We start from the raw sequence: 23,313 nt of genomic DNA, 5'->3' as shown, positions 1-23,313 counted from the left end.
GGAGGCATAGGTAGATACATTTTGCCTCCTTACACAACCAAAAACAGGACAACAACAAATTTAAAAACAAAAAATAACCAGAACTGCCAGAAAATCGAACTGTGTGAAAGCCCAACAACCAAAGAGTTAAAGAAGAAACATTCATCCAGACTGTAGGAGGGGTGGAGACAGGCAGCAGAGGCAGAGCGGAAGTGTGGCAAGACCACAGGTGGAGGACCAGGCAGTCCCATGTGTGCTTGTGGATAACCAGGAGAAATAACTGGGGAGCAAGACAGACCGCACAAAACAGAGTTCCAGCTAAGGGAAATAAAGCCTCAAAACCTCTGACTGTAAAGTTCTGTGGGGGTTGCAGCAGTGGGAGAAACTCCCAGACTCACAGGAAAATTCGCTGGAGAGACCCACAGGGTCCTAAAATGTATGCAAACCCACCCACCCAGGAATCAGCACCAAAATGGCCCACTTTGCTTATGCTTAGCAGGGGAAGTGACTGAAAACCTGGTCGAGAGCCAAACAAGTGGCAATGTTCCCTCTCTGACCCCTTCCCCACATACAGTGCCACAAAGTAGTGATGTGGATTGTCCCATCCTGGTAAATACCTAAGGCTCTGCCCCTTACTATGTAAAAAGCATGCTGAGACAAAAAATATATAGCTTAAATGAAAGAACAGATCAAAGCTCAAAAAATAGAACTAAGTGATGAAGAGATAGCCAACCTATCAGGTGCAAAGTTCAAAACACTGGTAATTAGGATACTCACAGAAATGGCTGAGTATGGTTGCAAAATAGAGGATAAAGTGAAGGCTATGCAGAATGAAATTAAGGAAAATGTACAGGAAACCAACAGTGAAGAGAAGGAACCCAAGACTCAAATCAAGGATTTGGATCAGAAGGAAGAAAGGAACATCTAACCAGAACAGAGCGAAAAAACAAGAATTCAAACAAATGAGGAGAGGCTTAGGAACCTCCAGGACATGTTTAAATGTTCCAGCATCTGAATCATAGGGGTGCCAGAAGGAGAAGAGGAAAAGTAAGAAATTGAAAACTTATGTGGAAAAATAATGAAGGACAACTTCCCTAATCTGGCAAAGGAAATAGATTACCAGGAAGTCCAGGAAAGCTCAGAGAGTCCCAAAGAAGTTGGACCCAAGGAAGTACACACCAAGGCACACCATAATTACCTTAGCCAAGATTAGAGTGAAGGAGAGAATCTTAAAAGCAACAAGACAAAAGGAGAGAATTACCTACAAAGGAGTTCCCATCAGACTGTCAGCGGATTTCTCAAAAGAGACCTTGCAGGCAAGAAGGGACTGGAAAGAAGTATTCCAAGTCTTGAAGGGCAAGGACCTACATCCAAGATTACTTTATCCAGCAAAGCTATCATTTAAAATGGAAGGGCAGATAAAGTGCTTCCCAGATAAGGTCAAGTTAAAGGAGTTCATCATCACCAAGCCCTGATTATATGAAATGTTAAAGGGACTCATCTAAGAAAAAGAAGAAGATCAAAATATGAACAGTAAAATCACAACAAACTCACAACTATCAACAAGTGACCCTAAAAAAAACAAAAACAAAAAACAAACCAAACAATAGAACAGGAACAGAATCACAGAAATGGAGATCACATGGAGGGTTATCAGCAGGGAGAGGTAGGGGGGAGAATGGGGAAAATGTACAGGGAATAAGAAGCATAAATGGTAGGTACAAAATAGACGGGGGAAGTTAAGAATATTATGGGAAATGGAGAAGCCAAATAATTTATATGTAGGACCCACGGACATGAACTAAGGTGGGGAATGCTGGTGGAAGGTGGGGTACAGGGCAGAGGGGAACAAAAGGGAGGAAACAATGTGGCAACTGTAATAGCATAATCAATAAAACATTTAAAAAGTAAAAAATAAAAATTCCATTCCTGGGAGAATGGAAAACATGTTCAAACAAAAATTATACACAAATGTTCACAGCAGCATTGTTCAGAATAGCCAAAAAGTGGAAACAACACAAATATCTATCAATTGATGATATGGAAGTAAAATGTGGTACTATAGCCCTAGACAGGTGGTTCAGTTGGTTGGAGTGTATTCCTGCACACGAAGGTGTTGTGGGCTCAATTCCTAGTCAGGGCACATACCTAGGATTTGGGTTTGATCCTGGTTTGGGGCACATAAGGGAGACAATCAATCGATGCTCCTTTCTCTCCCTCTCTTTCTCTCCACCCCTCCCTCTTCCCTCTCCCCCTTCCTCTCTTTCTAAAATCAATTTAAAAAACATTTCTGGTGAGGATTTTTTTAAATGTGGTACTGTATATCTATACAATACTATTTTTTGGCCATAAAAAGGAATGAAATACTGGCACATGCTGCAACATGTATGATCATTGAAAACACGATGCTAAGTGAAAGGAGCCAGATACAAAAAGGCACCATATTGGATGATTCCATTTAAGTGAAATGTCCAGAATAGGCAAATCTCTAGAGACAGAAAATAGATTAGTTTAGTGGATGCCAGGGGATGGGGAAAGAAAGAATTGGGGCATGACTGATAATGGATGTGGGGTTTCTTTTTGGGGTGATGGAAACATTTTAAAATTAGGTGCTGGTAATGTTGAACAACCTTGTGAATATATTAAAAACCACTTTCAAAGGATGAATTTCTAGTGCACTGTTGGTGGGATTGCGGACTGATGCAGCCACTGTGGAAAAATAGTATGGAATTTCCTCAAAAAAATTAAAAATGGAGCTACCTTTTGAACCAGTGATTCCACTGCTGGGAATGTACCCTAAGAATCCCAGAACATCAATTCAAAATAACTTATGCATCCCTATGTTCATAGCAGTGCCATTTACAATAGACAAGAATTGGAAACAGCCTAAGTGCCCATCAGTAGATGAGTGGATTAAAAAACTGTGGTACATTTACACAATGGAATATCACACGATAGAAAAAAAAAAGGAGCTCCTACCTTTTGTGACAGCGTGGATGGAACCGGTGACTATTATGCTGAGTGAAATAAGCCAGTCAGTGAAAGACAAATAAATACCATCTAACCTCACCTATGAACAAAATAAAAGGAATCTAATGAACAAAATAATGAGTAAAATAGAACTAGAGGCATAGAATCATGAAATAAACTGACATTGAGAAGAGGGGAGGAGGGAGATAGGGACTCTTTGAAAGAGGATGAAGGGATTAGTCAGAAAACATGCATGAAGGATCCAAGGACATGGACGACGATGTGGGGATTTACTATGGAAGCTGGGGGAGGACTGGGCAGAGGGGGTTGAAGGGGAAAATTGGGACAACTGGGAGCTGTGGTTGGGGGGTGTGGGTTTTGTGGCTAAACTTGAAGGTGGGGTTTTAAGATTATATTTATTTATTTACTTTTAGAGAGAGGAAGAGAAGGGGAAAGAGAGGGAGAGAAACATCAATGTGTGGTTGCCTCTTGTGCACCCCCTACTGAGAACCTGGCCTGTAACCAGGCATGTGACCTGACTGGGAATTGAACCAGAAACCCTTTGGTTTGCAGGCCCATGCTCAATCCACTGAGCTATACCAGCTAGGGCTATCTTAAATAAATTTTTAAATGAAGTTCTTTAAATTATCCTATAAATACTATTATAATGTAAAGGCCTAACAAGGTCATTGTAGGAGCCAATAAATATAAAATGGATCAGGAAAATATTTAAAGGGAAAGTTAATATAGTTGAAGTGGCAAAATAATGGTATAACCATATGAGTAGTTTGGGAATGTAGAAATAAAAAATGAAGCTGAAAAAATCCATGATTAATGAAAACAGTCTTTTAGATACAGGACAAGTTTAAATAAGAGCAGAGGAAAAAATAAATTAATTCCTTATTTTATAATTTTCCTTTATTGTATTATAACCCTGAATCACAACACCCCAGAGGCATTCTTAGGGCACAGGAAGATTATAAGAATAGTATTACTATAATTCCATTTTATTTGCAACTGAAGGAGATGCCCAGCCTTACACAGTAACTTAATGATGAAGCCAAGAAATTTCATTGGAGCCTTTCTCCTAATGCTTTACCTGCTGGCTACTTTCATGTTGAAAATATCAACTAAGTCAGCTTTAAAAGTGATACCATAAAGCCGTATTTGTATTCCTCAGTCTAAACTCACCAAGTTAAATATAAAAGCCAATGTTTATTCCAGCTTGCATTGTTACACAAAGCTGTCTAAAAATTTTCTGGTTGGATGAGAATATTCCATTTTTGGCTCCCTAGGAATTAAAATTTTAAATGAAATCGAAATGCTTCCTTAATCAAAGTTAAATAATAATAATATAATAACTCCTACCCAAATAACCAAGCCACAATGAATGAATGAATGAATGAATGAATGAACTTTGTACCACAGAATGTGAAGGACCAAGATCCTCTAATACAGCCATTGTCTCACATTAAACACAAGATGCAGACAATGATATCATCTCTTTGGAGATTTATGGGAAGGACATTTTGCGAGAGCACTTTATGCAAATACCAGGACTTGTTGCTTACAAGCAAGGGTCAGCATTCTCATTAGCTCTGCCTTCGTGAGGTCAAATATCCTAAGAAATATTTGCATAGTGCTTTTCATATATTCATTTTACTGAACCCAACTACTCATGAGAGTAGAGACAAGGAACTCTTACATTATTATCCATTTTACATCTCAGGAAGCAGACGGTCAGAATAGGGAAGTGACTTGTCCAAAGCCACCAGGCTTATCAGTGACAGAGCTGGGTGGGACTCAAGGCTGGGTCTTCTAATACCAGGTTCTAACTTCTTCCTACCTTATTCCCTACTTCTCCACGTAAGCTGTGTCAGAGGAAGGCTCAGACATTCCACAAGAAGAAAGAATGAGAAGGAAAGGAAAGTACTGAAGAACTAGAAAGGGAAGATGGTGGGGGAAGGAGGTGTTTTATTAGGAAGGAAATCTAACCACTCTCAATCGTCCCATATGTCCCTTAAGTGGAAACAGTGCCACAAGTTGCTCTACTGTAAATTAATCCTTTGCCCTTCGGACTACAGCTACTGTTAGAGAATCACGCTGGAGACTTAAAAGTCTAAAAGAAAAATTTAAAGATTTTTCTCATCTGAGGTTCTGACAGCTGAACCTAGCCCATCCCACAAAGGCCCTTGGGAGCCGAAGAAACAGTGAAGTGTGGGAGAATCAAGGGAAGACGGCTTCGGTTGAGGGGGTGAGTAAGGTTGGGCTAAGGAGATGGGGAGCCTGTGGTGGAGCTGTGGTTGGGGGATGTGGGTTTTGTGGCTAAACTTGAAGGTGGGGTAGGAAACCAGGATCCGGGCTGACTGTCACAGTGGAGTTTACAGGTCCAGGAGGGGTTAGGGGAGCAGAGGAGTTTGCGAGGCTAGAGAAAGACCAAGGAGGGTGCGAGGCTGGGTGGTCTGTGGAGCGGGAGGATGCAGCAGAGGCCCCTCGCGAACGTCTGGGATTGGATGCTCCGTTGCGTCCTGCCTCCCGAGACCCTTCTCTCCTCAAGCCCCGCCCACGACACCGGGCGTGCGCTGGGGAGCGGGCAGAGGGACGAGGTTGGAGAAGGAGGGAGGGGGAGAGGAGAGGCTCATGCACGCGCCCCACTGGCTGCGGTGCGCGAGCAGCGCGTTCCCGCCGCCCGCGTCGCCATCTTTTCCCCCTCCGTCTGTCTGTCTGCCGTGGGCTTTGTCCGACTGCAGTGCCGCCCCTCGGCTCACCGCCATCAGCTCGGCCCGCAGCCTTACTTCGTCTGCTGGGGCCCAGTACCGGAGAGCCCCGGCCTGGCCGGCTCAAGCTGCAGCCCGGGGCCCATTGTCCCGCGGTCAGTCTGTCCGGAGGCGGGGCCCAGGGACCGGAGCGCCGCGGACCGCGGAGGCGCCGGGTAAAAAAACCCCCGACTGAGCTATGGGGCCAGGCTGAGGATGCAGGGGCTCTTCAAGCCCCACTGTGGGTTACTGGCTGTGGGTCTTTTGTCTGTCCGTGTCTGGGGAGGGGGCTGGTGTCTCGCTCTGGCCTGGGGGGGCAGCCCAGGCTCCGACCCACCCCCTGCCCGCTTTCCCGAGGTGGGGCTGCACCCAGCTCGCTCTCCTCTTTCTCCCCTTGGCGCGGGAGGGGCGTCCCGCAGCCGCCCTCCCCGCGTGGGCCCAGGTCCGGCTTGGCGGAGAACAGCCGGGCCGCCCCGGCGTCTGACAGGCTGGGGAGGAGGGGGGGAGGGGGAGGATGGGCGTGGGAGTGCAGACCCGGGTATCAGCCCCGTGCTGCCGTCTCGCTGCGAGGCTTCTAAATATAGATTTTGGAGGAGGCTGTGGTGTCTGAGGGTATATTTGAGCCGTCTCGTAAGACCACTGGCTTACTGACTTTTGCCTGATAATTCCTGGGAATCTACCTGGCTCATGCTTGAAGAAGCCAGAAGGACCATCTTGACTGATTATAATGTTCCAGACGAAACCGAAGTGGGAACGGGGTGAACAGTGAGGCGACTGCTTGACCAGCTTTCTTGTCCGCTCCTTTTTGGCAGATACCACTCACTGGGATTCAGGCGAGTTTACTTTCTTCCGTGGGAATCGCACCAGAGTTGGAGGTGGGAGTGCACCCTCTTTTCTTAAAGCTTAGATTTCACTCGTTTTTTCTTTGCTGAAGTCTGTGGTGTGTCCTGGAAGCTGCAACCTAACACTTGTGGGAGAGCAGGGGCAGTGTGAAGGGGAAAGTTGCCCCCCTCCACCAAGGACTCAACCTCTTTCTAAAGACAGACAAAGCTGCCTTCCTTTTTAAATAGAATCACTTGTAGAGTCGAATCTCACCGTTTACCTTTCCTCCTGTCCTGGTTTTCTTCGAGACGGTGATGTTCAGGCAGCTATCCATTTACATTTTTGTGTTGGTTTCAGGTTCGGGCTTGGGAACTGAGGCAGTGTTAAAAGTAAAACTGTGTGAGTGACAGTGTGTGTATGAATTTTATTAGCTTTTAATGCCCACAAAGCAGTTGTCTAACTCCTGAGATCTTGTGTGTGGTCAAGAATGTACTTTCAATGCTATTTATTTATTTTCAAGAATCCTCTACCCTACAGGCTTTCTCCCTCAGGGAGGGAGAGACTATTTGCAGAATTTTCCCTTAATCCCTCAGGTGTAAGGTTCCAGTGGGTACCATCTGGCCAGTTCCCCATTTGGCCGCTAGGAGGATTGTGAGATGCAGTGGACATTGCCAATTTAAATATGCAGATGCCCATCTGTTTCCGACTTGTAGCTTTAATATTGGACTGTTGTCTTACCGAGATGATCTGAATAGAGCCTGCCTCAAGTTATTCGGCCTTCCTTCAGAAGAATCTTTATTACCTTTATCTCACAGTTTCAATTTCTAATCCTCATGGAGAGGAAATTTAAAGATTAGTTAAGATTTCATATTTTCCTTATGCAATAGAGAGGTGTCGCTCTTCAAGTTGTAGAAAAATGAAAGACAACCTGCATTTTGTTCAGTTTTCCGCTTTGCAATTCCACAGACTTACAGGAAAAGTGTATGTTACCCGAAAGTGTAATGGTCATTCAGTGCTTCCATTAATAAAGTAACAACACGGTTAGAAAGAAATGATCTATACAAAACTCAAAATAGAGAACACATTAGCGTGAGCACTAAGCCTTCTAAAAAGTTAAAATTGGTTTTTATGTATATTTGGAGTTTATTTTAATTAAAGGTCTGAAAAAGAACTGTGTTTGATACGCAGATATGATAGAAGACTGCCTGAAAGCTGCTTCCTTTGCCACTTCCTGTGGAGGCCTGTCTTTGCCATTCGCGGTTTCTTTCTTCTTTTGGTAAGGGGAGGCAGGATCTGATCACAGGTCTGAGGTCCTTTCTAGCTACGTAGAGGAATTAGTTGGCATAATAGGAGGTGAGTCTTCACTAAATGGTTGGAGTGCAAAGTATAGCTAGTAGTAGCCTCCCATAATGCTTCTTATGGCAATGAATTACAGTTTTATATTTGCTCATTCAGTGTAAATACAATATGAGAAGGTAGGAACTGAAAGAAAACTTAAGGGGTAACCAGATCCATATTCTTGTCTTTGGTAGGAAAAAGAATCTATCTCTTTTTAATCTGTGTCTGTTTATTAATGTTATCTTTCAAAGAAAATTTCACAGCTTCCAATACTAATTCATTTCAGACTCTCTAACAACACTTACTGCTGGGAAAGTCATAACTAACCAGGACACTTCAGACTTAAGTACCTGCTCACTCCTATTTCAGGGGAGCAGGTGCATGTCTCCACAGCACTTCTCATCCGGGGAGCTTTCCTATTTCTCCCACTGAGCTCTTTGCTACACAGAGGCTGGATTGAGAAGAGGCACTGAAGTTATTAACGTTGACCACTGCTCTAGAGCATGTGAGCAGGGCCAGGTTGGTGTTCCACATTGGGGTGCTGAATTAGTACTCAAGAATGTGGGTGGCCCTGGTCTGCCTGTGAGAGATCCTCTTCAACACTGGAAGTCTGATTTGCTTTAGTGCCCTGTCATCCATGGTACCCAACACTGTGCCCGCCTCACTAGGGAGTGGCTCTTTTTCCTGTGGTGTTTGGAGACATTCCCTGTCTCAGTGATGTGATGCCATTGTTACCTCTTGGGGAGATAACTTTGTGAAAAACACCTGAAGTCTCCCGTTGGTGTGTATTGCACGGCTTAACTTCCAGTGGGCATGTGAGCTGCTACCCTCTTTAGCTTTTTTTGGCTTCCTTTTACAATCAGGGGGCTTATTCCTTTGAGCTTGCAGTAGTACTAATGTTGTTTGCCTGAGTATCTTCTTCCTTTTCTATTCTGTGATCTTGATCACAATAGCTGAGCAATATTCTGAATTCCACAGACAGATTTAGAGTGGAATTCTGTAAATCCTTTGCAGGAGTCCCCTCTTAAACTTGGGACTTCGATGTTGTACTATAGAGGTATTCATTTGTTTCTTTCTTTAATTAGTTCAATTATTAATGACTGGTGAGTTTTATATTGTTAAGAACTATTTTTAAAATTTTTAAATTACTTTTGTATACTATCTGGGCAAAATGACATGCGCTAACAATATCCTTTTTGTTATAGGTCAGCACCCTGCAAGGAGGTAGTAAGATATCCAGTTGTGAAACTGGGAAAGGCCAGAGCTCTTGGATTAGGGAAACATGTCCCGTCGGAAACAGACAAATCCAAATAAAGTTCACTGTGAGTATTGGGACTTTTTCTTCTGGAATCTGGGAACATTGAGGGTTGGAATGGAAGAGTAATGTGAATTTTAGGTTAGAGGCTCACACTAATTTGTGAAGAAAAAAGTGTTAAAGATATTGAACATGATAGATTTAAAGTGTGTTTGGTTGCTGGAGAACGTGCTAGAAACTGTCTTGGGAATAGATGCATTTGATTCACCCTTAGTATTTCATATTAACAAACATTTATAGGATATCTACTCTGCTAAAAGACTTGTGCTAGTTGCCTGGGCTGTAAAATAACATAAGGATATATAAGACTATAAATGTAGTAACAGACAAAGTGTGTATGGATGTGTGTGTATGTATGTTATATATACATATACACAATATAATATATATATATATATATTATATAATAGTATACGCTAAGTGCCAAATAGTGATGCTACAGACTGTCTGTACTACAGAAGTTAAGAGGAGGAAGAGAACCTCATAGACTGAGGTAGCAAGGGAATGCTTGATGGCAAGAGACCCTGGACCATGAACTTGAACTAGGTATTAGAAGGTAGAAAGTAAGTTTTTAAAAAAGGAAGGCAGAGGTAAAATCAGACAGGGAAAAAGATATGAGTAAAGATACAAGTGGGGATACATGTGATATGTATAGGGGACAAGGAAACTTTGGATGAAGCATTTGTCCAGAAGTTGTAGGATGTGAGGTTGGAGATATTTAACCTACATTGTAGAGGCCTAAAGGCCAGGCCAAGCTCAAACTTCCTCTTGTAGACTGTAAGGAGCTACTGACAGTTTTTAAGCAGGGAGAGTGGAATGACATTTAGAATGCAGTATTTGGGGATGGATCACATTAGGGGGGGACTGGTAACAGCAAGACCAGGTATGCTCTATTGCCTTGCATTATTTCTCAATGGTTTTAGATGTATGTCTTATGTTGGTAATTGGATGGTAAACTTCCAAGAGGGCAGAGACCATGTCTCATGTATATTTCCTGCTATCCCTCTCAACCTCTAGCACTGTTCATAGTGGGTGTTTCAGTACCTTAAAGTACCTTATAAAGTTAATATATCTGTAAGTTTGAGATAATGAGTTTCCTGTGACCTGGGGAGATGAGCAACCTCACCCAAATGTTTATAAAAGAGATGAATAGCTCCCTATGATGGAGGATTGACCAAATAAAGTATAGCAACATTTGAAGAGAATTCAGTGGTATAACATTTGAAAGATTTTTTAAAAGGGAAAAGAACCCCTACATTTGAGATTAGACAGAGTTAAGAGAAGAGGATCAAAATTTCTTTAAAAACATACCATGTGCCAGGCCTTGTGTGCCTTATCTTACTGGGTAATTTCAAGAGTAGGAGAGAAAACAGTAGGAGCTGAAGAATTAAGAGGACTTAAACATCTTATAGATATAATGAAATTAGGGTAGCAAACCTCTGTATGCTCTGAAAAAATGTATAAGACAGGACAAGTTGAGCGCTCCTAGGAATGTATTCTAGGTGGGTATGGAAGGCTGCTTAATACAAAGGGGAGTGGTTTAAGAAGGCTTTAGAAATTGCTGCTAAACAGTAAACAGTGGGGCTGAACGTGAGGATTGATAAGAAAGAAAATGGAGTGTTCTAGCTGTAGGTAATCCACACAGTGCTTACGAGGATTGTCTTCTCTCTGGTTGAAAGTGTATATTGATTGGTAAAAGACACAGATATGACCCCTAAGAAGGCAGGGCAGGAAAGGTACTCTTGAGAGAGGTATGTTGGGTTCATGAATAAGGCAATCATAGGAGTTGAGCATTTACCTATACAGACCTTCTGTCCAGAGAAACTGGTTAGATTTGAGGAAAGGAGGTAGGTGGGTGATGGTGATTATGGTCAGGCCAAGGGTTGGGTGGCCTATGCCTGTGTCCATGTAGCATACACCATGTTTTGCTGTGTATCACATGCACTCACATTTTAGTACTGATTTCCACGTATAGTGCACATTCTTGTTTTTCCCTAAAAAATTTAGGCAAAAAAGTGCGCGTTATACGCAGCATAATACATCAGCTGCATCTCCTCCCACTATATTCAATCAAACCAGGTTGAGCTGGTATTAGAGTCAGACAAACAGGTGGACAACCAGGCCATGGAGAAGGAGAGAATATCACACATCCACAGCTGCAGAAAAGCAGTTTCCAGAGCGAAGGAACATTGTATTGTGCTGGAGTGGGTGGGACTTTGTGGCCTCTGTGGGAGTGACATGAGGAGGGCTGTGAACAGAAATGTTCAGCCGCAGCTAGAAAGCAGGCCCAAGGGAGGGGCTGTTTTCATCAACACATCTGGGCAGAGAACTGTGAGGGCTTCTTAGGTGCTATAGTGTGGGCTTGACAGAAGAACGGGCAGTGGGATTTGCTGATCTCTAAGGACCTTGTATTTATTTATTATTTGGGGACTGAAGCTGATCCTATCTTTTAAAAAAAAGTATTTATTGTTAGAGAAATGGGAAGGGAGGGAGAAAGAGAAGGAGAGAAATCTCAGTGTGTCAGGTACATTGATCCGTTGCCTCTTGCAAGCCCCCAACTGGGGACCTGGTCCGCAACCCAGGCATGAGCCCCGACTGGGAATGGAACCGGGGACCTTTCGGTTCACAGGCTGGTGCTCAGTTCACTGAGCCACACCAGTCAGGGCCCTACCTGTTTTAAAAGGACATCTCATTGCCCATGACAATAATGGTAAGTAGAAATTGGTAATTTCAGTCTTCTGACTACTTGCATATCCTATCCCCTTGCAGTGAAAACGAACCAATCAAATGTATTGAATTTAATGCTGCTCATCTATTTAAAGTAAATGGAGTGGACTCAAGGAAGTCTGCAGAAGCTCTGCTTCAATATCAAAGCCGGTCGGCACTGGAGCTGAGTAATGGCTGAGCTCCATTCAATCTGCCTTCTGGGAAGGAGATTATGTGGCCTAAAGCTCAAAGCCCGTCTAAAAGAATATATTAAGAATCCCACTGCTGTAGCATGGTAGCATTCATCCGACCCACTTTAGAGGCCAAAGGGCAGGCGGCTTCGACATTTACTTGGCTTTCATCAGGACTGACTCTGTATCTCAGAAATATCCGGGCAGATTCTTGTGCTTTACCCAGTTCATTGATAGACTTGTTGAGAGTTTTTGCAAGAAAAGCCCAAAATTGTTAGTCACAGATAAACTGCTAATGGGCTGAAATGTGTTAGACCCTCCCTCCATTCTTTCTCATCTCACCCTTCTGAGTATAAGTTCTTGTCAGCTCTTTCTAGAGAGGTTGAAAATGAGAGCCTTGAACACTCTCATTTGGTGTGTTTATACCAAGCAAACCACTAAGGAAAGGAAAACTTTTTCTTGAGAGTTTCTGTTTCCAGATAGCACATTCGTATTAAAAACTTTCAACTAAAATTAAAAGCTTTTCGGCTTTTACAGAGAAGAAGGGAAAAAAGCCTTTGTAGTCCCTTCTTTTCTAAAAAGTGCAACTTGTTTCATCCATTCTGTGAGCTTCCCTGTGCGGTAAATGGTTATGTTCCCAACATGTGGTAGTACTGGGGGCCCAGAGATTGTCAGCTCGAGATGGAATCCTCTCTCCCAATACTAGCTTATTTTTTGAGTTTCACATCTGCTCTGTTAGAATATGTTTCGCTGCTGTACTTAATTGCATTCAGCTGAAACTGTATTTATGAGGTGGGCAAAATAGGTTTACAGTTGTGAGTATGTGAAACAGTTATTCTTGTGTTATTATTTATTAAGTATTATATTATTTTCAATACATATAACCATAAACCTACTTTTGGCCACCCCTATATTTAACTGTACCAAACACTCAAGAAAGAGAATTTTAAAATCTTTGTCTTTCCAGTAACGTTCATTTCAGGCTTCTGTTCTGCAAACTTGCTTACATGGCCTTGTTTTCATCTGGTCTGAAAAACCTTAGCCAAGCAAACCATATTTTGATTTCATACTAAAGAAAGGAGAGGTGACACCTTGCTTTTTTACTGTGGGAACTTAGATGACTCCTTTTCAACTATTAATAGACAAATACCTGTGTTAGAGAAGGTGGTTGCCCTGCATTAATATGTAGAGGATTTTTTTTAACTTACTCCAACAGTCTCAAGGTAGAAAGAAATAATAATTCTATGTTGCACAAGCAGGCGGTTGTATAACACTTCTTTAATCACTAGTATCTCTCTGAATCATGTTATATTTAATTATGACATACTTTTAGCAAGTATCACCATCTGCTTGTGAAAGGATAATTCTGGACAGCCAGATTTTAGGGATTAGGTAAACAATGACTACTGTGAGATCATTCACATATCTTTTCCTGTGAGTCCTGCCAAAATCATGTCTTTTTTTTTTTCTTGATTTTTATATAGTTTGCTCTGGTTGATGTTTAAAATAGGAGTGGCCCCGAGGAATAAAGTTTACCTTAGCCTTTTTTCTCAAGTCAGGAACAGAATAAAATATAAAATCACAGTTGTTCTCCCCAAACTGCCAAAAAGGAATGACAGAATCAATTTATCCCAACTGTCCTAGGTGAGATTGCCTGGGTGAGCAAAAAGTCCTGGATAGAGAAGCTGCATGGAACAGACTCATCTCTGTTCTGTGAAGGCCTAAATATTTAAACAAAAATATTTAGACAAAAATAAACATTTAGACAAAAATAAAATTTAAGTTCCAGTTGATAGAAACCAAACTGAATTACTAGCTGATATTGAAAGGTACATATACTTTTAGATACCCTTTTATTAATCCAGTGGGTGATTCCTTAGTAAGAAGGAGTGGGAAAGTATACAAGGTCTGTCTGGAAAAATATCCAACTATTGTTAATGTAACAATAACGGTTTACATGAAATTGATGTAACCTAGAGAATGGACTGGAATGTGCGCATGTGAACAATGACAACCACACTGCACTAGTCAGTGGGGGCCATTGAGTGAAGTGAGCAGGTGTACTGTGTGGCCATTGCATTCAAAATGACTGAGCGAATAGAGCAACACATCTGCATCAAATTTTGCATTAAGCTTGAACATTCCTCTGTGAAAACTATTTAGATGACTCAGGAAACCGCAGTTATGGGCAGTTGGTGATTGGCAGCTTCATCACAACAACACGCCCACTCATGCCTCGTGTCTCATGCAGACTTTTTTGGTGAAACATCAAATCACCCAGGTCATTCAGCCCTGCCAGCCCAGATTTGGTGCCCTGCGACTTCTGGCTTTTCTCAAAACTAAAATCACCTTTGAAAGGGAAGAGATTTCAGACCCATCAGCGAGATTCAGGAAAATATGATGGGGCAGGTGATGGCAATTGGGAGAACTGTGTGAGGTCCCAAGGTGCCTACTTTGAAGGGGACTGAGGTGTCATTGCCCTGTGTACAATGTTTCTTGTATCTTGTATCTTCAATATATATCTATATTTCATATATTATGGGTGGGTACTTTCTGGGCAGACCTCGTATATTCTAAATATGCTACAAACCTAGCTGGTTTCTGGCTAGGTTTCTTTAGAGTTGAGTAGCATCAGTGATGAGAATGATCTGCCCCTTGATTATTATTTACGAGCTGATATATAACTTGTTCCACGGTGCCTTATATGCCTATAGTCACCAGGTCTGAAAACACGCATCTACCCAGAAGAATTCAGTAACCATTCCGTTGGCATGGCCATGTGGTTATGGTGGGACCAACATGGAGAAGTTAAATATTTTACTTCTGCAAAAAAAGAAGAGAAGACACAATAACAGAATTCGCATTTTGCTTTCTCTAGTAGTAATTCGTATCAAGCATGTCATCTTGGACATTATGAAGATGGACTTTAAGCAACTTGTTTTTCCATTCCTTCAGGGCTGTGTGGTTGCAGTACATTTGGACTCTAACCCAGGCATGGTACTACCACATGGTATCAGACCCATCAAAATGATGGCTCTTTTTGTCATATACGGGCCCCGAGAACGTTATTTTGGCATTTGAGTTGTGTTTATCAGGTTCTCATGACCCGAAGGTAGCAGTAACACTAAGACTGGAGCCACTCTTCTCACAGAGACAGCATAACTACTGATAACCTCCTGCTTACATCTCTACTAGAAAGCAGTTCAAAAATATGGATATTAGAGTTGAGTAGACCTTTGGGTTTGAAAACTTACTTCCACCATAGACCTTAGTTTCCCCCTAAGTAAAATGAGGGTAGTAATACCTACCACATACAGTTTTACAGGGAATTAAGGTAAGGTAACAAGTATAAAGCACTTAACATAGTATCTGGAGCTATGAAGTGCCAAATACTATTATTTGTGTTCAACACTTTGCATATAGTTAACACCCAGTGAATTCTTGCTGAACGAATGCCTAAGCAATCCCATGAAGGCTAATTTACTTCAATTCTCTCAATGCCTAAGGACTAGTAGTACAGACCAACTGACCTGTTCATTTCTCCGACATCATTGTCTCCTGCCTTGGAACCTGAGCCTGTTTACTTCCCTTTCTCTCCTCAGTAAGAAAGCGCTGTTGGTCTGTTGCCAAACATTTCACTAGGGCTTTTTATTATTCTCTCATAGCGGCTGGAGAATGGGGACTGTAGTTTCCACTCTGACTGAGATAATGGAAACCTCAAGAAACCCAATTCTCTTTTCTCCTTATGCCTGGCCTCTTGGAAATAAAAGAGCACTTAAATGTTAACTCTTTAGTAACCACACAGATCCCAGGCAGAGTTCATTTTAAAAAAAGACACATTGGGTCATTGGATTGAGGACACTGATGGCATGTTTCAGGAAGTTTGTCCCTCAGCAGAAATGGGTTCATAGATTACCTGTCCTCCTTTTAATCCATTCTTCAACTAGTTGTAGATTTGCTTATGGTTAATTCTGATAGACTTTAGAAAGGGAGTCAAGGAAGAACTTCCAGAGCATGCTTTAGAAGGAGAGTGGATGAAAGATGGGATTTGATACTGCTGTCTAGATGGATTACTTGAAGCACTGCTGTAATAGTCTGAGATAGACACTGACTCAGGGCATAATGGGAGTACAGTAAGAATCACAGATTGTGCCCAGATTTGTTGCCCTATCTTTATCTCTCCCTTTGCTTCTTGCTACTATCTCCCCAATTCTGATCGAAGGTTGTAAATGGAATTGAGATTCTGAAGCTAAATTTGTAAAGTAGCAATTGATCACCTTTTGAAAGTGAGTCAAGATTAGGAGGATTTAAGGGAAGCAAATGATGTTTTCTGGAGCATCTGGCTTACTGCCCAGGAAGAGTAGCTGCACCCAGAAACAGTTGTAGGCAACAAGCTGCCTTGGAGATGAATGACTCTACCACAGGGTACCTGCCTGTCTCCTGCCTTTGAATGGTCTGACTTTCCAACCAGCTTGCCTGGGGATGTGCTGCCCAGCTGGTGGCCTGACTATTTTTCCTTGTGACCACCAGGGGATCAAGTATTTGCTGGGCTAGAAGAGCAAGCCCGCCAGGCGATGATGAAAACTGATTTTCCTGGAGACCTTGGCAGTCAGCGACAAGCTATCCAACAGCTAAGAGATCAGGACTCCAGTAGCAGTGAGTTCTGCACCTTCTGGTAATGACTCAGGGCAATGGGAGAAGAATTATCACAGTGTGTGTGCTCTGGGGATTGTGCATGGGGTTGGGAGGAAGACATGAAGAAGGAGACTTGTGAATCCTCAGTGTTCCCAAAGGTGTGCTAAGGTGTATTGGCATCTTCTTACCCAGGGAGAGAACAGGCTTGGTGTGTGGTGTTTCTTTTCACTCATGGACTGCCGTACTTGGTGCAGTACCATACACAGATAGGCTTGTGATGATGGTGATAGACAGGGGCATAGGAGTGATCAGTGCCTAAGCAGCCCCTGGGTCAGGTCAAATGAAAAATTTTAAAATCTCTGTCTCCTTGGATATATTTATTCATAATTAATAAAATGTAAGAGTGACATTAATGAAACTTTTGCTCGAGGACCTAGTTTTAATGTTACTCAAGAGACATTGCATACTAATGAGATCGTGCATCGTATAAAACGCTAATGCCAAGTCTTCCCTTCCCACACCGAGTCCTTAGGAGATCCCTGTGGTTAAGAGATGGAAAAGACAGTGGCTGGTAGCTGGTTGAGCCTTGTGGACTGCCTATTCCATGACCTATCTGAATAAATACACTTTGAGATGTGTTAGTTTCTGTGATGATTTCCATACTTTACTAATCTCATCCAATACTGGTTATTATTAGTGTCAAATCAGAGATATTTCACATTTTTCTTCACATTTTGGGTTGTGGAAGAACGAAGAGGGGGAGAGTTCTGCAACCTTCTAGGAGCTGCAGTTTCCACTCAAACTAATAATTTAGCAAAAAAAAAAAAAACACTTAGCAATTAATTACTCAGGTAGAGAAAAATATCTGGGTAGAGAACCCAGATATTTTTACAAAACCTGTGGGAGCCACCAGTTTGAGTAACAGGTGGGAATGGCAACATGTATAAAAGTCTAACTGGTTTCCATTCTGGAGCAGATGCATCACTCCTCTGGATAGCATACTTATTCTTTTTAAAATCTTTCTTGTAGAGACATGTATTTGGATTTTTGATAAACTATAAAATTATGTTTGATACAGTGTTGTCTTAGACTAAGTTTACAAGTATTCCAGATAAGCTGGTGAGAAACTGTGGTCTGAGTTATTACCCTGTGCCGATCCTTCATCACTGAGGTGGAATCACACTGAGGGGGCTGGGGAATGAGGCTCACATACCATACCAAATCCAGTCCACCAGCCACATGGGGTATCGGACAGGGATACGCTACTAACAGATGATTTAGTTAGACTTTCTTAGGAAGAATGGGAATCTAACCAGTTTTGCCCAGATACTGGTGCATTTAGAAATTGTGCAAGGGAGAGGAGAGAGAAGGCAAGAAACACTGTTAGCTAGGAAAGCTCAGTCCCACCGCTGGTGCAGGGACTGGTGAAACTCTAGCCTGTTTCTCTCTTGCTCACTGTCAGACCCAGGGCTCCAGCATGCAGGTGGGGATGGGGAGGGGCTGGAGTCTGGCGGCTTCCCTAGGCCTGGCTTCCTCTTGTGGTCTTCAAGGTACTAGCACTTCTTTTTTTCCTTTCAGAAAGCACTCCCTCTGTTATTGTTATTATTCTTTTTTTAAATTTCTCTCTTTATAAGAAATAGTGTAGAAAACCAGCTCCCAATAAACCTTGAAGTTCCCCTAGCCACAGACAGATCTCCCCTCAGCTACATCCTGTCCCCTAAACTAAAACACTCAATTCTTACTTTAGCCACAATAAATTATATTTCATTCTAAAGTAAAGAATAACCTGTTCCCTGTACTTAATGCAGCCAGTCATCCATCAGATAATCCAAAGAACGAACAGAAACAATAGATTTATTTAGCTTAGAATACTGAGTTACCAGCAGAGTAATAAGAACACAGTGAATACTGGTACAAACTGCCTGAGGTTGTTTGCTACACTAATTTTCCCACTGTACTGAACAGCCCTTTCCCTATAAAGTGACATCACTTTAAGGTAATTTACTACTGTCTCCCGTATTGATTAGAAGAAAGAAAAACTTGGTTTCTTTAAGTGTGCCTTGGAGTTTGTTGGGAGAGGATAGACTAGAGTGGGACTCAGAATAGTTTATGTGCTATCATGGAGAAATTGTGCCGGGGGGGTTTGGAGTAAAGTAAGTTAAATCAGTGAGAAGTGTTGGTAGATCGGAGGTGGTGTGTCGTGGGAATGAGCATGGTGTGAGGTACATGGGAAGTGTGATTTGAAGTATGAGATATTTGGGGAACATGTGTAAGAAGTTACTATTTTTATGATGATGCACAGGGCCCAATAACCATTTTCTAATGCAGTTTGCCTCAGATTTTCTCTGTAGCGTGTGTCATTATAAAAAACACCGGTAGCTGGCTCCGCTTAACATGATTTGAACCCAACTAAACACTGATTCAAACTATATTATGAAAGATCTGAAAATGTTTTTTTTTATTATAGCTGCAAACTCCAGGGTGGGAAGCAACTCAAGATGTATTCTTGCAAAAATCAGAACAAGTGACCAGTTTGTGTGTTCTAGGTGACAGTGAAGGTGATGAAGAGGAGACCACACAAGATGAAGTCTCTTCCCACACATCAGAGGAAGATGGAGGGGTAGTCAAAGTGGAAAAAGAGTTAGAAAATGCAGAACAGCCTCTTGGTGGGAACGAAGTGGTAGAGCATGAGGCAAGTGACAGATGGCTCCTGAGTCCAAAAACCCCCTTACTTGTCTACTCGGCCCGGATGCCTCCCAGCCACGTACAACAGTCTCACCTCTGACAGTCTCCTGGGCCTCCATTGTGAAGCCTCTTGTCCTCCATAGCACCAGTTATGCAAACCTCAGACACACAATTGTTAACACACCTAGCTTTCCTTTTCCACTTACATGTCACTACACTCATGTATAGCTCTCCTTTCTAAAGCTCTCCACTTCTTTCCAGACAGAATATCCACCTTTGCAAAACCATTAGCTGACTTCCTGATGCATGCACTCGAGTATGCTTGCAAATTTAAGTCAAAGTGTTACCTCACTAAATTGCTTCCTGAAGATTCCTGCAAGAAGCATGGCAGGAGGGAACCTAATCCTCTCTCTACAGAGTTTAGTTTGTGGGGGAAATAGCGAAGCTCTCTCTGAGGCAGTCCTATACCCTCAGGGCAGGAAGCCATGGAGAAAATGAAGATGGGTGTAAATTTAATTCCCTTCCCTCTGTTAGTGTTTACTTTGGTCCATGTGGAAACCTAAGGATATTGTGTGATACCAGGTTGTGTTTTTTATAGCAGGGTACCCTGTAAAAAGGAGGAGAGGCAAGGGAAGAGACTGGTCAACAGTCTTCATGAATTGCCTACTTACTGAATTGCAGGTCACAGAGAATTTGAATTCGGACCCTTTACTTGGACTCTGCCAGTGTCCCCTCTGCCAGCTAGACTGTGGGAGTCGGGAGCAGCTGATTGCTCACGTATACCAGGTATGACGTGGAGAGCTACGTGCTCTGGAACTCGAGTGCCAGCAGCTGGTTTAGCTCCCAAAGGAACCTTGGTGGTTGCTCTCATCATTAAGACTCCATTCCAGTCCTTAGAGCATTTTGGAGAATAAGTGGAATATTTGGGTAAATATTTTCTGGGGTTCCCAGACAGATATACTATGAAAATTAACTACTATTTTTTAAAAATTACTTAATGCATATTTTAAATAGTGGAATAGAAACTAACATCTATGAATAATGAGAACTTTGTTTTAAAGATTTTATTTATTTATTTAGTCAGAGGGGAAGGAAAGAAGAAAGAGAGGAAGAGAAACATCAATGTGTGGTTGTCTCTTGTGTGTCTGTCCCCTACTGGGGACCTGGCCTGTAACCCATACATTTGCCCAGACTGGGACTTGAACCTGCGACCCTTTGGTTCTCAGGCTGGCACTCAGTCCAGTGAGTCACACCAGCCAGGGCAAAGGCTTTGTTTTAAAGAAGAAAAAAATGAGTTAACATAAACGTTTCTGAAATACTGGAGAAAGTTAGTGTAAATTAGGGGATCAGGATAAGATAGACTTTTGTGTTCTTTTTCCCCTGATCCAGTCACAGAACCTCTGTGCCTTGTGAAGCCGTACTGAGAAGACATCAGCACTCACAGCAGCCTGGGTTATAGCGAAAAGATACTTTATGAGGAGATGCATTTCTTCCAAAGACTGTTTTTAAAAGATTGAAGGAAAGGCAGGACACTTAACTACCTTTTGGATACCAGTCTCCCCAGTTAGCTTCCAGACTGGCCCTCGCTCCCTTCCCACGGACTGGTCCCTGCACAATGTGAGGCAGGCAGGCAGAGAAATTATCCCGAGCATGTACTCCTCGCGGGCCTGAAGACGGCTCTGGAGCTCCACTGTTCATCAGTTTGGCCACATGGCCCAGAATGTGGTCAGAAGTCAGACTAATGAAATGTGAGCAATGGTCTGAATGGCTGGGCCCTTCAGAAAGCCCATTAACACGGAGACTTTTACTTTCCCAGATGCTAAACAGGGAGAATAGTCCCAAGTCCCTTGTTTTCTGAGACTGAGGGAAGGGGTTATGTCCCAGAAAGTAGTTCCTGTGTGGGTGTAGATTGTCTTGGGGGTGGTGTGAGGTGACAGATTAAAGCTCTGTTTTACAGCACACTGCAGCGGTTGTGAGCGCCAAGAGCTATATGTGTCCTGTCTGTGGCCGGGCCCTGAGCTCCCCCGGATCATTGGGTCGCCACCTCTTAATCCACTCGGAGGACCAGAGGTCTAACTGTGCTGTGTGTGGAGCCCGTTTCACCAGCCATGCCACGTTTAACAGGTTAGCCGGGCGCCTGACCCTCTGGTGTTGGGAACAAATTACCGGGGGTGGGTCTGCTTTCCCAAGTCAAAGTAAAGGCTAGAGATCGTTAATGCAAAGGCAACTGATTCTTGACTCTTTGGAAATACAAATAATGAGGCCAGTAAAGCCCATTCCATTAGCTATCCCCAAAGGAAAATTAATTCCCATTTCTTTTCCCTATCAGAATAATATTTTCATCTAGAAAGAGATGTAGGGAAGTACAAGAACATTCGTGATAAGCATGGAGAAAGAAGTTACAGGGCTGAGAGGGCCCTAATGTGAGGACATAGCCTCTGCTGTGTCTCAGGAAGACTGGAGCGCTGTCATTGTGGCCTAGTCTGGTTTGCTAGTGTACAGTGCAGAGTTGCCCATGGCAGGAGGCAGCTGGGCCAGTAAACTGCACATCCTGAAGGCAGGACTACCCCCTTCCACAGCACAACTGCCCTGCACAGCTCTGACCAAACACCACCATTCTGGCTTGAGTGAAAAGGGCTCCTTGTAGGAGCTTGTCTGGTTTCTAGTAGCTTGCTGTGGCAGTTGGTTCGGTCTCTAACTCCAGGTGGGCTTTAAAACTTGCTACACACCCTAGCTCAAAGAAGAGCAGGGGTAGAGAAAAAGAAGTCTCCTAAGCACTCAAACTGACCACTAGTGGTGAACTTGGAGCAACTGGCCTAGTAGAACAAGAGTAAGTCAGAACACCTGTGCCTTGCTAGAAGGTGACACTAACCATCCAAAATTGTTGCTTTCCAGCGAGAAACTTCCTGAAGTACTTAATATGGAATCCCTACCCCCAGCCCACAGTGAGGGCCCCTCCAGTGCTGAGGGGAAGGACATTGCCTTTAGTCCTCCAGTGTATCCTGCTGGAATTCTGCTTGTGTGCAACAACTGTGCTGCCTACCGTAAGCTACTGGAAGCCCAGACCCCCAGCGTGCGCAAGTGGGCCCTTCGTCGACAAAATGAGCCTTTGGAAGTACGCCTGCAGCGGCTGGAACGAGAGCGCACAGCCAAGAAGAGCCGGCGTGACAATGAGACCCCTGAGGAGCGGGAGGTAAGGCGCATGAGGGACCGTGAGGCCAAGCGCCTACAGCGCATGCAGGAGACAGATGAGCAGCGGGCACGCCGGCTGCAGCGGGATCGAGAGGCCATGAGGCTGAAGCGGGCCAATGAAACCCCGGAGAAGCGGCAGGCCCGGCTCATCCGGGAGCGCGAGGCCAAGAGGCTCAAGAGGAGGCTGGAGAAAATGGACATGATGTTGCGAGCTCAGTTCGGCCAGGACCCTTCTGCCATGGCAGCCTTAGCAGCTGAAATGAACTTCTTCCAGCTACCTGTGAGTGGGGTGGAGTTGGACAGCCAGCTCCTGGGCAAGATGGCCTTTGAGGAGCAGAACAGCAGCTCTCTGCACTGAATCACAAACACCCTCCTGCCTGCCCTCCTGCTCACTCAAGCCGGATCGGTGCTGCAGCCACCCACAGGGCCATGTCTTTGCTGCCAGAGGAAGGCCCAGGTTTGTTGCAGGTGGACCTGTGCACCCCTTGCATGTCAGAGCAGGATGATGGGGTCAGGAGGGACCCAGCTCAAGGCTGGACCAGGGAGCAGGCACTCCAGAGAACTGGACTCCTCAGCCCACTGCTGCAGGGCATGTTGTAGGACTGTGGGGCCCCAGGGTGGCCCACACAAATAAATTAATTTTATCATTAGTGGCCCTTTCCTGCTTTTCTCTCAATTTCATTCTAGCAAACAAAGGGATCTGGGAGAAACCCAGGCGGAAGTT

General features: G+C 43.4%; 1 protein-coding gene across 11 annotated transcripts; it reads left to right on the top strand.

The window, feature by feature from the left end:
* The first annotated feature begins 4,742 nt into the window (after positions 1–4,742).
* ZNF821 (zinc finger protein 821) lies at positions 4,743–23,239 on the top strand. Of its 11 annotated transcripts, none has more exons than XM_053666727.1 (9): positions 4,743–5,203; positions 6,518–6,580; positions 7,716–7,803; positions 9,071–9,187; positions 16,608–16,733; positions 19,259–19,404; positions 20,079–20,183; positions 21,355–21,521; positions 22,293–23,239. In XM_053666727.1, the coding sequence occupies exons 4-9, from the start codon at positions 9,148–9,150 to the stop codon at positions 22,945–22,947; spliced, it is 1,239 nt and encodes a 412-aa protein (XP_053522702.1). In that variant the 5' UTR covers positions 4,743–5,203; positions 6,518–6,580; positions 7,716–7,803; positions 9,071–9,147; the 3' UTR covers positions 22,948–23,239. The 11 variants fall into 11 exon arrangements, with proteins under 11 accessions (XP_053522702.1, XP_037019989.1, XP_037019998.1 ...); XM_037164067.2 differs by lacking the exon at positions 4,743–5,203 and adding an exon at positions 5,601–5,881; XM_037164094.2 differs by lacking the exon at positions 7,716–7,803.
* Positions 23,240–23,313: the final 74 nt, after the last annotated feature.

The sequence above is a fragment of the Artibeus jamaicensis genome, unplaced genomic scaffold (assembly GCF_021234435.1).
Source record: "Artibeus jamaicensis isolate MK-2021 breed Jamaican fruit bat unplaced genomic scaffold, CSHL_Jam_final contig_464, whole genome shotgun sequence".
In the NCBI taxonomy this organism is placed as follows: Eukaryota; Metazoa; Chordata; class Mammalia; order Chiroptera; family Phyllostomidae; genus Artibeus; species Artibeus jamaicensis.
This window is presented reverse-complemented; position numbering and strand designations above follow the sequence as displayed.

Excerpts from the sequence above, each read along its gene's own strand:
- ZNF821 (XM_037164103.2), top strand. The coding sequence starts at position 9,148 with ATGTCCCGTCGGAAACAGACAAATCCAAATAAAGTTCACT. Across the intron at positions 16,734-19,258 it reads AGATCAGGACTCCAGTAGCA|GTGACAGTGAAGGTGATGAA; the intron begins GTGAGTTCTGCA and ends TGTGTGTTCTAG. Across the intron at positions 19,405-20,078 it reads ACGAAGTGGTAGAGCATGAG|GTCACAGAGAATTTGAATTC; the intron begins GCAAGTGACAGA and ends ACTGAATTGCAG.